At 55.6% G+C, this 16,657-nt stretch overlaps 1 protein-coding gene and 1 long non-coding RNA gene across 5 annotated transcripts; one reads left to right on the top strand and one right to left on the bottom strand.

Annotated features, from left to right (window-relative positions):
• The first annotated feature begins 211 nt into the window (after positions 1–211).
• Positions 212–12,026, top strand: NFE2L1 (NFE2 like bZIP transcription factor 1). Of its 4 annotated transcripts, none has more exons than XM_047706845.1 (6): positions 212–364; positions 1,899–2,926; positions 7,684–7,899; positions 8,318–8,407; positions 8,628–8,786; positions 9,597–12,026. In XM_047706845.1, the coding sequence occupies exons 2-6, from the start codon at positions 2,417–2,419 to the stop codon at positions 10,956–10,958; spliced, it is 2,337 nt and encodes a 778-aa protein (XP_047562801.1). In that variant the 5' UTR covers positions 212–364; positions 1,899–2,416; the 3' UTR covers positions 10,959–12,026. The 4 variants fall into 4 exon arrangements, with proteins under 4 accessions (XP_047562801.1, XP_047562800.1, XP_047562802.1 ...); XM_047706844.1 differs by lacking the exon at positions 212–364 and adding an exon at positions 639–794; XM_047706846.1 differs by lacking the exon at positions 212–364 and adding an exon at positions 639–794 and having other exon boundaries at positions 7,717–7,899.
• A 2,334-nt stretch (positions 12,027–14,360) lies between these two features.
• On the bottom strand, positions 14,361–16,141 carry LOC125087021 (uncharacterized). Its single transcript, XR_007123330.1, has 2 exons — positions 15,315–16,141; positions 14,361–15,077 (listed from the first exon to the last, which is right to left on the bottom strand). It is a non-coding gene; the product is annotated as an uncharacterized LOC125087021 (long non-coding RNA).
• Positions 16,142–16,657: the final 516 nt, after the last annotated feature.

Consider the following 16,657-nt stretch of genomic DNA (forward strand, 5'->3'; position numbering starts at 1 on the left):
GGCCTTCGCCCCACTTATTGGTGAGCCCACGCCGCGGGGCGGGCCTATGTGCGCACTGGGCTGTGGGCCATGTCAATCTTGGGAAATCGGGAGAGGAAGGAGGAGGCACACTCAGCCATTGGGCTCTTTTGGCTGTCAATCAAAGTGACATCCGGCGAAGGCCGCAGTCTCGGCTCGTTGATTGGAGAAAGGTGGTCCTAGGAAGGACGCGGAGGGCGGGCTTCCGAGTGAGGTGGGAGGAGGGGGCGGGGAGGGAAGCGGAGGCTGGGGAGCTTTAGGCCGGCCGGTGGTGGCGGCGGCAAGGCCGGGACTCGGGCTGAGAGCCTGCTGTGGCGGCAGCGGCGGACGCTGAGCTCTGCAGCGGGTATCAAGCACATTCCTTTCCCCGACGCCGGTGGGGGGGGGGCGGGCGCAGCCCCGCGGGACAGGCTTGTGGGGTGAAGGGCGGCGGGGTGGAGCCCAGGGGCTGGAGGCAGGAGGCGGGAACGGGCGGGCGAGCGGGGTTCGCGACGGGCCCGGGCCCGGGCCCTGGCCCTGGCAGGGAGGGGCCGCGAAGCCTTGGAGAAAGCCAGCTCCGGGGTGGGTTGGACTGGGGAGGGCTGAGGGCGCGAGAAGGCGTGGTGTCAGGCCCAGGCCTGGAACGGGGTGGGGCCATCGGGACGGAGGGCGGGGTGGGGTTTGGCTGTGAGGGTGGGTCAAGGCCGGCCGAGTCGCACTTGTTCGCTGTTGCCCCAGAAGGGTAGAAGCCGAGACGCCGACAGCGGGCATGGCGACTTGGTCCCAGCCGGACTCGGGTATCCGGGGAGGGGTGGGACTGGGCTCAGACCAGAGGCGTCTGGCCTTCTTCGTCTTTATGGGGACATGTCCGGTTTCTCGAACTTGTCTCTTGGGAGGTTTTAGTAATAAATTGCGTGAGAACGGGAGGGTAGTGTTAGCAGGAATTCTGGGTCGTAGTTGTGTTTACTTTAACCAAATAAGGTGTGTGTGTGTGTGTGTGTGTGTTCGTGTTCGTTCGTCCGTCCGTCCCTCCCTGTCCGTGTGTCACTCTTCCCCTTTAGGATGAAGTTGGTAGGTGGGTCACGACAGTGAAGAGAGAGTTACGTCTTGGTTTATGAGGTTAATGGAAACTCAAAAGTAGAGACCAGAAACTGAAAGGCAGATTTACTCCTTCCCCACTTGGCTATTTAGGTTGAGAACTTGGGTCTTATCCTTCTGCTTTGGCTCAGAAGGTCATATAAATGAAAATATAACCTGCCTATTGCAAATTCTGGGTGGAATAATCCTCCTGCCTCACTGCTCCCCGCCCCCCCCCCCCCAAGACCTCTCACCATCCCCTTCCCCCTTTTAATGTGAGAGATAGGAAAGAGAAACCATATTTTAAAGTTGGGAAAACAAAAGGCATTATTCTGTGGTGAATAATGTTGTCCTCATATACTCTTTTCCCATTACTAGTTTCTCTGTTCCCTTTAGAACTGGAAGGGACAGGGATTCTAGGCAGTTTTGTCTTGAGAGATGGAGGATACAACTTTTCTTTAAGTTAGGAAATGGGCTTCTCAAGCTAAAAATAGAAGCTGGGTGGTGTGTGGATGGGGGGGGGAGGGTTGGTAAATCAGACATCATGTAAAATATTTTGGATGCCCCAGGCATTATCTGCTTATCCAAACAAGCTACCTTTTAGGGTATTACAAATTTAGAATCCAGAAAGGGGGAGTGAGCAGTATTTTTTCTTCGTAGTTCTACTTATAACAGATTTTTGGTTTTTACTTTTCTGAAAGTAATTGACTTATTTTTCAATAAAATACGAAAGTGGCATTTGAATGTGTTTCCTGCCTTCTGCCTTGATCATGGTGTGAAAATTCTGGAATCTTATCCTGTTGCTCTTGTGATTCCCATTTCAGGTTTCTCTGGAAACCCCCCTGGTAAGTGTGGAGGAGGCGGGACACTCTGACCCAAGACAAAAGGCCTGTAGCTCCAGCCAAAGAAAATAAACCTTAGGGAGAAGGAAAAAAAAAAACCCAAAACAAAACAGCCCGTCAGCTGTTCCTGAGAACAGCCTGCAGTGGAATCTACAGAGAGGACAACCAATGTGAGTGAGGAAGTGACTGTATGTGGACTGTGGAGACAGTAAGTCACGTGGGCCTTGAGGGCCTGGACTGGGTTAGCAACAGTTGTACACGCTGAGGTGAGGTGCCAAGAAGGGAAAAGTGAATGTGGTCTGGAGAGAGGCCTTGGCTTCACAGGGTGTGCTTTCCTCTGAGGCCATCCGGGAGCTCAGCCCCTGTGTTCTGCCAGGGTGGGATACAGGGTTTGGCCCTGAGGAGGGTAACTTGCTGGCTGGAGCACCAGAGCCGTGGCCTTGATTTGTCTTTTGGAGGATTTAAAAACCAAAAAGCCTAAACATTCTGGTCCTTCAGCAATGCTTTCTCTGAAGAAATACTTAACGGAAGGACTTCTCCAGTTCACCATTTTGCTGAGTTTGATTGGGGTGCGGGTGGACGTGGATACTTACCTGACCTCACAGCTTCCCCCGCTCCGGGAGATCATCCTGGGGCCCAGTTCAGCCTATACTCAGACCCAGTTCCACAACCTGAGGAATACCTTGGATGGCTATGGTATCCACCCCAAGAGCATAGACCTGGACAATTACTTCACTGCCCGGCGGCTCCTCAGTCAGGTGAGGGCCCTGGACAGGTTCCAGGTGCCGACCACTGAGGTCAACGCCTGGCTGGTCCACCGGGATCCAGAGGGGTCTGTCTCTGGCAGCCAGCCCAGCTCAGGCCTCACCCTCGAGAGTACCAGTGGCCTCCAAGATGTGACAGGCCCAGACAACGGGGTGCGAGAAAGCGAGACGGAGCAGGGATTCAGTGAAGATCTGGAGGATTTGGGAGCTGTAGCCCCTCCGGTCAGTGGAGACCTAACCAAAGAGGTTAGTGACCACACGTCGGGGTGGGTGAGAGGGGACTGGAGGTGGGGGGCTGGTTCTGAAGGAGCGAGATCACAGTACTGACCGCTGTGAAGAACTGGAGTGGCATGGGAGGGGATCTCAGGCATTGTTCTTTGGCAGGAATGAGCTGAATTGTCTGACCAGGACGGTGGGGTGGGGGCGGGAGCATTTCCTTGTGTTGAACCATTGACCCACCTCTAAATGTACCGGCAGGGCAGTGGGAGGTGCAGTGGGAGGTTCCTAGAACATGCCAGCGTGTTTACTGCTTGGATTTCAACACAACTGCTGGAGGCCCCGGGGTGGGGGAGGGAGTGGTGTTGTGATGGGCTTTGATGTGGTGTGTATCTGTTGCTAAGACACAAATACATCGTGGACTCTTGCCTTGTACCTCCCCCACATCAAAACACACATGCATATCCTGAAATTCTCCTCCTTTGTGGTCAGGCCTGTTGTTGTAAGGTCCTTGATAAGTCAGCTCTCCTGGGCCCGAGCCAAGGGGCAGATTTAGATAGTTATTCTTGGCCAGGAGAGGGCCAAGGCTCCCATTCCTTGCTGGAGGCCTGCTGCGGGGAGTAGGGAGGAGAGGGCTGGGAGCTAGAAGAGAAACTGCCTTCTGCCACCTCGGTCAGCTTGCTTGGAGCTGTCAGAGGTCTTCGGCTCCTGACGCGTGGCTGACACATTGTTCGGGGCAGAAAGTGAGGCACTTGCCTTTGTGGAGGTGAACGGCTCCTGCTGCTCCCACTTCACCAACGTGATGTTAAAACCACTTTGAGCTCTGTGTTTGGGCCAGGCCTGGCCACTCAGCCTTAAGGAGCTTGAGAAAAGGCCTGCTGCACTCATCTCGCCATTAGGGAAAGGGAAGGCTGGATTGCGCTGGGCCGGGTTTTCCAGAGCCCAGTCCTGGGGAGGAGGGGTGGTATGTAGAAAGTTTTACAGGTGCTACAGATCTTGGGTCTTTTTCTGCCTACCAGTCTGACCAGGTTCTGCCTCCTGTCCTGCAGTTGAGCCCGTTACTGAGTTCATTTCTTTGAATGTCAGTGGCTGTCAAAGCTTGTGGCTTCCTCTGGGCGGGTGGTGTACCATGGGGGTGATTTTGCCTGTCCAGGGGACAGATGGCCATGTGTAGAGACAGTTCTGGTTGCCACAACTGCAAGAGGTGCCGTTGGCGTCTAGTTGGGATGCTGCGAAAAAGGGCCAGGCCCCCAATGGCAGAGGGATCTGGCCCCACATGTCTTAGTGCCAGGGCTGCTCTCTGCTCAGCTGCCTCACCCCGGATCTGCTTTGAGAGGATCAGATAATCTAGAAGTATCTGAGCACGGGAGCTGTGAGCGTTCCTTACCTCGCAGTTGCCTCAGTTCCTAGGTTCTTCAGGAACCAGTGCCACTGGGAACTTTACCTTTTTTCTGTTCCTCTGTCCTTTTCCTTCAAATGGGCTTTAGTCTTGGGATGGTGGACTGAAGAAGTATGCGTCCCAGCCTCCGTCTCCATCCTCCTGCCCTCATGTGGCTCCCCAAGGGCTGGCTGTGTAACTGGGCTTGCTCCCGGCAGCTCTGCAGGTGAAGCTCCAGTCCCCTTCCTGTTTGGAGCTCTCCTGGGACACGATGGGGTGGGAAGGATGGAGGTCATCGGCTGGGTTGGGGCAGAACGGGATGAGACTTATTAGACCCTGCTTTCTTCCATTTCTTGGCCTTCATGGAGGTTGTGCTGTCCCTGACCCCAGGCCTTCTCTGCTCCCTTTGGGGGTTGGGGATGGGTCAGAGGGCCCTAGGCTGGGTGTGGGGGAAGGGAGGATTATTTCGCATCTAGAACAACATTTCCTCAGCAACTCAGGGATAAAAATACCCAGGTCCAGAGCATGTGACAGGCGCTGCTGGAGCTGGTATTCTCCCCCCGGGTGGCAGCGCTCCCCCGCCGCCAGGCCGCTTCCACGGACGGACAGCCGGAGCCCAGGCCCTTGTCAGGGATAGGATTCCCCTTGAGGTTGGCATTCCGCCCAGAGCAGGGGGTGGCTTGCGTACAGCTCTTCCCAGCGAGGAGCAGTCTGTGACCAAGGAGAACATACTGTCCCTGACCTGACCTTAGGCTCGAGGGGTGCAGCAGTGAGGATGGACGGTGGAACTGTGCTGCTGATTCTGTGGGTGCCGTTTTCCTGGCGTTAGGGTTGTGGGCTGGGGCCTGCCAGAGCAGCTCTTGAACAAAGCTGGGGTGAGGGGGGCGCGTGGCGCACACGTGCGGCCAGGATGTGGGGGAGCATCCGGCTCCTTGGGGTATGGCCTTCAGGCTCAGGCTCCCTCCTCCTGCCTGGGGCAGGCCTGGCCGGCACTGTGACCTCTCCGCTTGTGTGCGGGCGGCTGTCCTCCTTCCTGTCCTCTGGCCTAGGGTCCAGGGACAGAGCCCCTGGCTCCCAGCGGGGCTGGGTGCAGGGTGGGTCCTTGCCCAGCCTGGCTTGGGATCCTTGGGCTTCGGGACGATCGGCCACAGCCCTGCTGAGGAACAGGAGAACTCCACTTCTAGGGAAGAGCTAGATTCCCCGAGAAGCTGCGGGAGTGGTTTCTGCCCGGTCCTGAGTGGGCTGGGGAAGGCAGGATGCGACAGGAGGGAGAGGGGCACCCCTTCCCCCCCAGGGCTCTCTCACTGCGCCACCCCGGCTGGCTGACTGGGCTGGGTGGGGCTGCCCGCCCCTGGGTGCGTCTCCTTGAGGAGACGGAGGCGGCCCAGGGATGGGCTGGTTCCTTGCGGCAGCTCCTCCAGCTGCCCTGGTGCAGAGATTGGCTCCCGGCTGCAGCTAGGTAACAGGCGGTGGGAGGGGATTGGCTCCTTCCGCATCTCCAGCGGAGACTTGGGGGAGGAGATTGGCTCTCGTCGCAGCCTAGGTAACGACGGTGGGAGGGGATTGGCTCTTTCCGCAGCCCAGCTGCTGACCTGGGGGAGGGGATTGGCTCTCCGCAGCCTCAGCAGTGACCTGCGGGTGGGAGGGGGAGGGGATTGGCTCCTTGCTGCAGCCTAGGTAACAAGTTTGGGGGGCGTGGGGAGGGGGAGAGAGGGAGGAGCGGGAGGCTAGGCCCCGGAGGGAGCTGGCTCTCCTCTGCAGCTTGAGCAGGGAGCATGGGGTGGGAGTCCCATCTCACTGCAGCCTCTGCGGTGAGCTCAGGGTGGGGGCTGCCGGGTGCCTGAGTGGAACTGGGGTTGTGAGGTGGGAGGGGGCTGCTCGAGGATGGAGGAAGGGGGCTGGGCTGGGCCGCCCAGGCAGCAGCACGGGCGGGGCACCCTCCTCGGGCCCCTTGGAGCTAGCAAGGGGCCACCCTTCCAGCCTGGCGTGCTCCCTGCAAGCCAAGAGCTCCTTGCAGCCCCCTGTCCGGCTTCCCGGCACCAGCTGCCCTGGGGCTCATCTTGCAGACCATGACCCGCCTGGACCGCAGCTCTCACAGTGGTGGGGGCCATGCCAAAGGGAGCCGGCCCCTTAACTCTTTGCTGGCTGGGCACCGGGTGGCCCAGCCCCCCTCTGCTCCTGGGTCCAGGGCTTCTGTTCAGGTTGGTGTATGTGGGGGAGACTAAAGGGAGAGGTACACCTGGGAGGTCTTGGGATCTGGGAGGGTTACGGTGGGAAAGGGGTGCCTGGTCAGGACTTGGGGGTGGGTCTCATGTAAGGAAATTGCTTTCTGGAAAGTGCTTTTTGAATCTCTGAATGGAAGCCAGAAGTTCAGGGTTTCTTCAGCCACAGGGGGATGGTATGTGTAGGAAGGCCAAATGGCTCTTATTTATTGGGGTTCTATGCTGGTGGCTTTGGGGGTGGCAGTTGGTGCAGGAACTGATAGGAGCCACCAGGGCAGAGTGGGAAGGAGGCATTTTGGAGGCTGAGGTGGCAGTTGTGGCTGAGAGGTGATGGGGCCCATGTCCTTGAGTGGGTTGACTGATGGAGCGGCAGTGAGGTCTGGGGTGTGGTGAGGAAGGGAATGAGTGCTGGTGTGAGGGGACACCAGGGGCCGGCCTTGGCAGGGGTGGGGTGCCCAGTGAGAATCAGCTGACTGCCTGAGGCTCTCCTGAGACGGAAGCAGCTTGCTAGGATCAGCTGAGAGTGGGAATTCTGGCAGGGATGGATCTTGAGGTGAGCCTGGGCTTTGAGAGTTGTGGGTGTCCAGCCTGACTCCTGCCTCAGCCAGGGAAGGGGGAATGGCTGTAGGAAGGGCTGGAGGCAGCCTGTCATTGTCATTGGTGGCAGCAGGTGGTTGCAAATGCAGGGATTTTCCTCTCTGGCCCACCCCACCCCTTTATGCAAATGAAATGGCACCATAGGCTGATGCAAGCCTGGCCACCTCGGAGTAATTCTGCGTGACAGTTCGCCCTTGCCTGGCCTGGCCAGCATCCTACAACAAACCCAAGTTCGAAGGGATTCTCATTCCCAGAATGAGAAGTGTCTCCTGCTTCCTTCCCCCTTCTTTCTGGTGTAGCGGTGAGGTGGCCCTGCCTTTTGGCCTGGCTGTATCTCTGGGCCTAAGCCCAAAGGCATGTCTGAGGTTGATCATGCTGGTAATTTTTGCTAGCTCTTGTTTTTTTTTTTTTTGTTGTTGTTGTTCTTATTTTTTATGGAGGCTGGTATCTGGAAATGGATGAATGAAGCCCTGTTGGTACAGAGGGGACAGAGGCTGGGAGAGCTGCCCCCCACTCCCAGGTCTAATCAGAGTGATGCTAGGAAAGTCCCCTGGATCCAAGAGCTAAAGTCACGGTGATCTGTCTTTCAGGACATAGATCTGATTGACATCCTTTGGCGACAGGATATTGACCTGGGGGCTGGGCGTGAGATTTTTGACTATAGTCATCGCCAGAAGGAGCAGGATGTGGATAAGGACGTGCGAGATGGAGCGGAGCAGGAGGACACCTGGTCAGGCGAGGGCGCAGAAGCTCTGGCGCGAAACCTGCTAGTGGATGGAGAAACTGGGGAGAGCTTCCCTGCACAGGTACCCCCACCTCTGCCCACTTCTAGAAACTTCTCCTTAGAGAAGGCAGCTTCTGTCTGTGGGTTAAACCTGAATATATCTTTTGGGTTGGGGTCTCTAAGTCACTTGGGCTGAGGAAGGGGGAGTGGATGAGCAACAGAAGCAGAGGGGCCAGGCCTTGGTGACAACCAGCAGGGAGGAAGCAAAGCATCTAGCAGCTTCCTGTTTGTCAGGAATCTTCCACTCTCCCTCTGGTCTTTCCTGGAGTTTGGAATGCAGGGCCAGCCATCATCCTGGGCACAGAGGGAGAGTGTAGGCCTGCAGCTGTTCCGGCCCTCCTTCGGCTTCCCTGAAGGCTGGGGAAAGGCTGGGGCAGAGGCTTCGGCCCGCAGGCGGCCGAGGCCCAGGTCAGTCAGACTTACGGTTGCTGTTGCCACAGGTGCCTGGTGGGGAGGACCAGACGGCCCTGTCCCTGGAAGAGTGCCTTAGGCTGCTGGAGGCCACCTGCCCCTTTGGGGAGAATGCTGAGGTGAGCAGGACTCCAGGGAGCACCCACCGAGCCAGCAGGGCAGCCTGCACGCCGTGTGTCCCTCTGCGGCTGTCCGAGGGGCCAGCCCCTGGGGCTGGCCTGCTCCTGGCTGCAGGGGTGAATTCAGAGGAAGGAGACAGAACCTCAGCTGGTAGTCTCTGGGAGGAACGCGACAGTGGTCTTGTCTTCCCCTCATTAAAATCTCTGTGTTTTGCCCTAGTTTCCAGCAGACATTTCCAGCATAACAGAAGCAGTGCCTAGTGAGAGCGAGCCCCCAGATCTTCAAAACAACCTCTTGTCTCCTCTCCTGACGGGGACGGAGTCGCCATTTGATTTGGAGCAGCAGTGGCAAGATCTCATGTCCATTATGGAAATGCAGGTAGGATCACCCGAACAGGACGCAAACCTCTCAGGCAGGGGCGCGGGTGTTCCCATTCAGCTGCGAAATTTTTCTCCTCTGGGAAGAGAAAGGAACAATTCTCTCATCCGTGGGAAAGTGGGGACACTGAGAGGTCATTGTCCAGGTGTCTCCTTGGGGTAGGGGGTGCAGTCAGGATGCGGGGTTCGGGTTAGAGCTGAGCCTTCTGAAACAGGACTGTCCCCTAGGTATGCCTTCTTCCTTCGAGGTAGATAATCGCTTGAGCGCATGCTTCCAGCTTTAGCGTTCCTACAGCCGGACACTGGTGCGGTGTGTTTGCAGCTGGGGCCGGCTCCTGCCCCTTACGGTCATCTAGTCAGGCCTTTGTTATTTTAAAGGTGAGGAAATTGAAGCTCAGAGAGGTTAAGTGATGTGCCCGTGGTCCCAGGGCAGGTGGTACAGCTGGGCTTTGTCCCTCCAAGGCTGGGTGTTCTTGGCTGTGCAGATTTTACAGAGGAGAGGTAGGCAGGGTTATGTGTTTTCCTTGCCTCTCTCTCGGAGGTAGGGAGTCTGGCCAAACACAGCTGGGAGCTGGGCAGCCCTGCGTTGGGTGGGGTCCATCCATATCTGCCAGGCCTCGCAGGCCTGGTGGACCGAGCAGGACTGGGAGTTGACCCTGGGCTCTGGATTCCAGTCTCTCGCCTTCCCACCACGCAGCTGTGCCTGTGCTGGGTGCTTGCTGCCGTGCCCCCCACCTCCCCACGCCCCCCTGCCAGCCCAGGGAGAGGGAGTCTGCTCAGAATGAACTGTGACGCTCTTTTCCCCTGCCAGGCCATGGAAGTGAACACTTCGACCAGTGAGATCCTGTACAGCGCCCCTCCTGGAGACCCCCTGAGCACCAACTACAGCCTTGCCCCCAACACTCCCATCAATCAGAATGTCAGCCTGCATCAGGCGTCCCTGGGGGGCTGCAGCCAGGACTTCTCACTCTTCAGTCCTGAGGCGGAGAGCCTGCCTGTGGCCGGCAGCTCCACACTGCTCCCGCTGGTCCCCAGCAACTCCACCAGCCTCAACTCCACCTTTGGCTCCACCAACCTGGCGGGGCTCTTCTTCCCGCCCCAGCTCAACGGCACCGCCAATGACACAGCAGGCCCTGAGCTGCCCGACCCACTGGGGGGCCTGCTAGACGAAGCCATGCTGGACGAGATCAGCCTGATGGACCTGGCCATCGAGGAGGGCTTCAACCCCGTGCAGGCCTCCCAGCTCGAAGAGGAGTTCGACTCTGACTCAGGCCTCTCCTTGGACTCCAGCCATAGCCCTTCCTCCCTGAGCGGCTCCGAAGGCAGCTCTTCTTCCTCCTCTTCCTCCTCTTCCTCCTCCTCCTCCTCTTCCTCCTCCTCTGCTTCTTCTTCAGCTTCTTCCTCCTTTTCTGAGGAAGGTGCTGTTGGGTACAGCTCTGACTCTGAGACCCTGGATCTGGAAGAGGCCGAGGGCGCTGTGGGTTACCAGCCCGAGTACTCCAAGTTCTGCCGCATGAGCTACCAGGACCCGTCGCAGCTCTCCTGCCTGCCCTACTTGGAGCACGTGGGCCACAATCACACGTACAACATGGCGCCCAGCGCCCTCGACTCCGCCGACCTGCCACCGCCCGGCGCCCTCAAGAAAGGCAGCAAGGAGAAGCAGGCCGACTTCCTAGACAAGCAGATGAGCCGGGACGAGCATCGAGCCCGAGCCATGAAGATCCCCTTCACCAATGACAAAATCATCAACCTGCCGGTGGAGGAGTTCAACGAGCTGCTGTCCAAGTACCAGCTGAGCGAGGCCCAGCTGAGCCTCATCCGCGACATCCGGCGCCGGGGCAAGAACAAGATGGCGGCGCAGAACTGCCGCAAGCGCAAGCTGGACACCATCCTGAACCTGGAGCGGGACGTGGAGGACCTGCAGCGCGATAAAGCCCGGCTGCTGCGGGAGAAGGTGGAGTTCCTCCGGTCCCTGCGGCAGATGAAGCAGAAGGTCCAGAGCCTGTACCAGGAGGTGTTCGGGCGGCTGCGGGATGAGAACGGGCGGCCCTACTCGCCCAGCCAGTACGCACTCCAGTATGCCGGGGACGGCAGCGTCCTCCTCATTCCCCGCACCTTGGCCGACCAGCAGGCCCGGCGACAGGAGAGGAAGCCAAAGGACCGAAGAAAGTGAGCCTGGGGAGGAGAGGGGGGTTGACGCTCTCCGGGATGGAAACTGGAGAAGGGCTGGGCCTGGACCTGGACCTACAGTGGGGACTCGAATGCCTTCTTATCCAATAGATCTCAGATGGGATGAACTGCCGGTCAGTGGACAGGAAGAGGAGGGCGCAGGCGCTGTCTGGCTCAGCTTCCCCCTGTGGGGCGGGGAAGGGGGGCGGAAGCAGCCAGACCGTTTGGGTGGACAGGGTCCTCACCCCTGCTGTTTCCTTTGAGGGAAGGGGTGGTGCTCGCATTGCTGGAGGCCGACCAAGGGGAAAGGGGGGAATCTTGTGAGAGGAAAGTCATAGAAAGTCTCATTCCTGGAAAGAAGAAAGGAGGGAAGGGAGGAAAGAAGGGGAATTTAAAAAAAAAAACCCAAAAAAAATCAAAGCGGGAAGAAAATCAAAGGGCAGGTTAAGGTTGGCTCTGCCAGAGTACCAGAGGGCAGGTTTAGGTGGGACTAGGCCCTAGGCAGGCGTAATCCCCACTTCACCCCCGGGGAGGGTGGAACACAAGGTAGGATCTGGGAGGGGCCTTGTGGGCGCTTTTAGCTCCTGCCCTGTGGAGCCCCAAAGGGGAGCTCTTGGGTGTGTCCTGTAATGTTTTCATTTGTAGGGGAGCCATTGGGACCCAACACTTGCTTGAGGAGTTAGGGTCAGAGAGGGAACAGGAAAGGGTCACGAGGCCCCCGTGCCGTGTTGCAGCAGCCCCAACACCAAGCATGTCCTTCACTGCCCTGCCACTCCCATCTCCCTCTGTGCCCGGTCCCCCCTGAGCTGAGGCACCCACGTTTCCATCCGAGCCTGCATGCGAAGGCTGTTCTCTGCCCGCCTGTGTGCCCCTGCCCCTCCCCGCTGCCTGGAGCTCTTCTGCAGCTGGGGCGCTGGCAGTGCCCCCAGTGCTGAGCCTGTGGCCTCCTGGGGGCTACTCTGAGGCAGGGGGATGATGTGGACAAGCCAGGCAGTATTCAGCACAAACTGGGGAGTGACACTTCCCTCAGGCCTCCCCTACCAACAACTGGGCATGTCACTGGAAGACAAAACCCAGCAACAAAAACTAGTCCTTTTAGAATTTCTTGCGCTTTGATTTTTTTTAGGGCTTGAGCCCTGTTTCACTTATAGGGTCTAGAATGCTTGTGTTGAGTAAAAAGGAGATACCCCAATATTCAAAGCTGCTAAATGTTCTCTTTGCCATAAAGACTCCGTGTAACTGTGTGAACACTTGGGATTTTTCTCCTCTGTCCCGAGGTCTCTGTCTGCCTTTTTTTTTTGTTGTTAGTTTGTTTCTTTCTAGGAGAATGAGAAGTGCATGTAATGGGGGCTGAGAGCACCTACCCCCAGGCTCTCGGCCACAGGCTGCTTCTCTATACCCCCCAGTTTAGTAAAGACCCCAGTCAGGAGGATTGCCTGGGGGAGACAGAGTGGGGAGCAGCGCCAAGGTGGCCAGATGGTTCCAGGACCACAGTGTCTTTATTTTTAACTCTTTGCCACTGCTGCCCCCACCCCTGCCTGGCTCGGGAGTACAGTCAGCTCCAGACTAGCAGCAGTGAGTTGTGGGAAGAGAAGTGCCAGATTCTCCTCCCCGCTGGGGGGCAGGGGGAAGCGGGGTGTTCTGAGCAGTGGGGATACAAGGCACGAGCCTGGGAAGTGCTTTTATAAATTATTTTCCTTGTAGATTTTATTTTTAATTTATCTCTGACCTGCCAGGGAGAGGAGAGGAGAGAGAGAGAGAGATGCTGTGAGCACATGACAAAATAAAATAAAATGGATGATTCATTCTGAAGTGCAATTTTTCCCTATTTTGAATTCAAATTGGGTAAAAGACCCCAGGAGGGAGGACTGGCCATTGTGTGGCTAAGGCAGAGCTCACAAGGGAAGGTGGGTGGAGAACAGGAGAGGTTGACAAATTTAGAAAGACAAAAAAGTCTAAGTACCCTATTAAACCTTCTGAGCAGTGCTGGTACCTCTTCACAGGGTTCTAACTGAATCCTGGGGGGGAAGTGGGGGGGGCCGGACTTAGAATCCTTTTTGGGCTTCCCTAAGGACTAGGCGAGGTGGAGGTGCTGTTCTCTGGCCCAGCTCCTTGTCCACTTATGAGTTAGTGCATTTTTAATGGTGAGCATGCTGTCCTTTCTCTGGGGGCCCCACCCATCAAAGGGGTGCAAAGCATGGGAGAGCAGCCACACCAATGACTGAGACAAACCCTGAGAAATCCACGAGACCAACACAGGCCCAAGACTTGAGCGTAAGAGCAGAACCATAGAACTAGAGAAGCAGGAAGTCAGACTCCAGGGTTTAAGGCATCTGAAAGCCTCCCAGCGGAGGTGAACAGAATCTGTTCTCTCTCAAAACACGTGCTTTAATATCAAGCCTACGAAGAGCTGGGTGCTTGCTGGAGCTGCCGCCACACGCTGGGTAAGTGCCTAGCAAATGTGAGGAACGAATGCTCACCTGGCAGCCTGTGACATTACCAGACAAGATTTAGGACCAGAAGCTGTGATTCCCCATCGTGGAACCTCCCGTGTACCCCCTTGTGACCTGGCCTAGCCCCATAGTCCTTTTTTTTTTTTTTTTTTAAAGATTTTTAAAATTTATTTATTTGACAGACATAGATCACAGAGAGAGAGGAGGAAGCAGGCTCCCTGCTGAGCAGAGAGCCTGATGCAGGGCTTGATCCCAGGACCCTGGGATCATGACCTGAGCAGAAGGCAGAGGCTTAACCCACTGAGGCACCCAGGCGCCCCACCCCATAGTCCTTTAATGGTGCTACCGGAGTATCCGAAGGGGTGGAACAGAATTCATAACATCAATTTATTCGTTTCAGTTTACACTGGCTTTTGTTGTTGTTAAACCCCCATCTAGTTGGAAAGCATCCTCAAACGAGCTCTTTCCTAATTAGGAATTGGCTAATGTCTGGAAGCCAGATAAAACCAAGATTCTTGAAAAAAGAGTAAGACTAAAAATGTTTATGTTTTATGTTTGAAAAACTTTAATTCATCCTGATAAAAAATACAAATTATATATAGAAGAGTAAATTGTGACAAGTAAAAGTCATGTTTTTGTACCCCTTCTAGAAATGTATGTATTTTTAAGTACACAATTAGGCTGTAACTTTTATCTTTGCACTTTTAACCTAACACATTTAAATGGTGGTTTTTTTCTTTAAGATTTTTTATTTATTTGACAGATCACAAGTAGGCAGAGAGGCAGGCAGGCAGAGAGGAGGAAGCAGGCTCCCTGCTGAGGAGCGAGCCCGATGTGGGACTCGATCCCAGGACCCTGAGATCATGACCTGAGCCAAAGGCAGCGGCTTAACCCACTGAGCCACCCAGGCGCCCCCAATTAAATGTTTTTTAAGAGAAGAAGAAAAAAAAAAAAAGAGAAAAAAAAAAAAATCATCTCTCACCCTCTTAAGTGCTGCCCCTGCTCTGAGAAAGTACATTTTTGCCACCCTTCCCCCATGTCCCCTTATGGAGAGATGTACAGTTGTGTCTAGGATCCTGCTGATTAGCTGGGGCTTTGAGCCAAGTTGGTCAGCACTTACTGTGGGGTTGACCTCTTTCTGCCGCTGGCAGGTGGAGTGGGTGCTTCAGCTTTTTCTGGCAAGAAGAAGACAGGAGGACTTGAGTAGTAAGGCCTGTCAGAGAAGCTGCTACACCTCAGACAAGTGAGAAGAGGTCCTAGACTTGGCAGGGAGAGGAGCAGGCCTCAGGCTTAACTGCGGACCAGACTTAAAGGTGACCTGCCCAAGTGGGAGCGGAAGCCTGGCTTTGTCTTGACTCTAGTACTGGGCTCTGTCCAAGGCGATTTCTTCCCACATCCTAATTCACATGGGCAATCTGAAGTACACCCCTTGTTTCAGCCTCTGCCCTAAAGAGATCTCACCAGTGAGGCTGGGGTCAGTATTTCAGTGTCACTAAAAATAGAAGAAATCCAGAACTGAGGGGGAAGGTAGTGAGCTAGAGAATGTTCAGTGTCCCCAAGCCCTGGCCTCCACGGTGGACTCCCGCCCAGACTGGGGAAAGCTGGACAGCAACCCGCCAGCCAGTGACTGGGGAGGACTCAGCACGAAGCCCGGCCTTCCTCAGGCAGCCCTCTTACAAAGTACTAACCCGGGGCGCCTGGGTGGCTCAGTGAGTTAAAGCCTCTGCCTTCGGCTCAGGTCATGGTCTCGGGGTCCTGGGATCGAGCCCCGCATCGGGTTCCCTCTGCTCAGCAGGGAGCCTGCTTCCCCCTCTCTCTCTGCCTGCCTCTCTACTTGTGCTCTCGCTCTGTCAAATAAATAAATAAAATCTTAAAAAAAAAAAAAGTACTAACCCCACCACCTTTACGTCTCCTACCGCATCCAGGAGGCACCGACCTAATTCTACAACTTCAGCTCCAACTAACCAGTCCGATGGCACCACCAGCAAGAAGTCCATCTCATTACTGACACAACCCGCACACAAGCACAGGCAGCAGATTGCTGGCGGCCTCCCTGCAGGTCACTCTCCCGACCGAGTATGGAAACTGTCCAGCAAAACCCGCAAGCTTATCATGAGTGGCTAAGCCTTGTTTTCTTATCACTTGGACCCATCATGGAGATGAAAGGGACTCACAGACCTTCAATTTGTCATTCTGACAGCCTAACAAGAAGCTTTCACCTTTCACTTTTCCCACAGAGGCCGCCCATCCTCCTTGCCTCTAATTCTGAACCTCATAGTGGGGGAGCTTGGTATACACATGGAGCTTAACACCTGGTTTGAGTTCTGACCTTGTTCTGTCCAGGACTTCACAGTTCATGTCCACCTGGATTAGCGGACAAACAGAATCCAGCACACAGACTGTCCAGAGGAGTTCAGGACCCAGTAAAGAGGTGTGTTCTCAAAATCAGTTGGATAGAAACACTTGTCTTCCTCTCTGAGCAAACAGGAATATTACAGAAGTCTTAAAGCCGGTTCTTTTCCAGTCTAACTGCAGAATGGAGAGAGGTTGCACGGTATTTGTTACTTAATTTCAGATGCTATTTCGACCAGGGAAACAAAACCTAGTTTATACGTGGGAGGAGGCAGGGAAAAGGCTAAGGAGATGGTGCTTTTATTTGACAGAGAGATCACAAGCAGGCAGAGAGGCAGGCAGAGAGAGAGGAGGAAGCAGGCTCCCTGCTGAGCAGAGAGCCCGACTCGGGGCTCCATCCCAGGACCCTGAGATCATGACCTGAGCGGAAGGCAGCGGCTTAACCCACTGAGCCACCCAGGCGCCCCGAGATGGTGCTTTTAAACACGAATTTAATTAGACTAATTCAGTTGTCTTTTTTTTTTTTTTTAAAGATTCTATTTACTTATTTGACAAAAAGAGATAGTGAGAGAGGGAACACAAGCAGAAGGAGTGGGAGAGGGAGAAGCAGCCTTCCCACAGGGCAGGGAGCCCAATGCGGGACTTGATCCCAGGATTCTGGGATCATGACCTGAGCCAAAGGCAGCTGCCTAACAAATGAGCCACCCACTCAGTGGGTTAAAGCCTCTGCCTTCCGGCTCAGGTCATGATCCCAGGGTCCTGGGATCCAGCCCCACATCGGGCTCTCTGCTCCGCGGGGAGCCTGCTTTCTCCTCTCTCTCTCTGTCTGCCTCTCTGCCTACTTGTGATTTCTGTCTGTCAAATGAATAAAGTCTTAAAAAAACAAAAACAAAAACGA

The sequence above is a fragment of the Lutra lutra genome, chromosome 16, assembly GCF_902655055.1.
Source record: "Lutra lutra chromosome 16, mLutLut1.2, whole genome shotgun sequence".
NCBI lineage: Eukaryota > Metazoa > Chordata > Mammalia > Carnivora > Mustelidae > Lutra > Lutra lutra.

Coding starts and splice junctions, on each gene's coding strand:
- NFE2L1 (XM_047706845.1), top strand. CDS start 2,417: ATGCTTTCTCTGAAGAAATACTTAACGGAAGGACTTCTCCAGTTCACC. Junction 7,900..8,317: donor GGGAGAGCTTCCCTGCACAG/GTACCCCCACCT, acceptor CTGTTGCCACAG/GTGCCTGGTGGGGAGGACCA. Junction 8,787..9,596: donor TGTCCATTATGGAAATGCAG/GTAGGATCACCC, acceptor TTCCCCTGCCAG/GCCATGGAAGTGAACACTTC.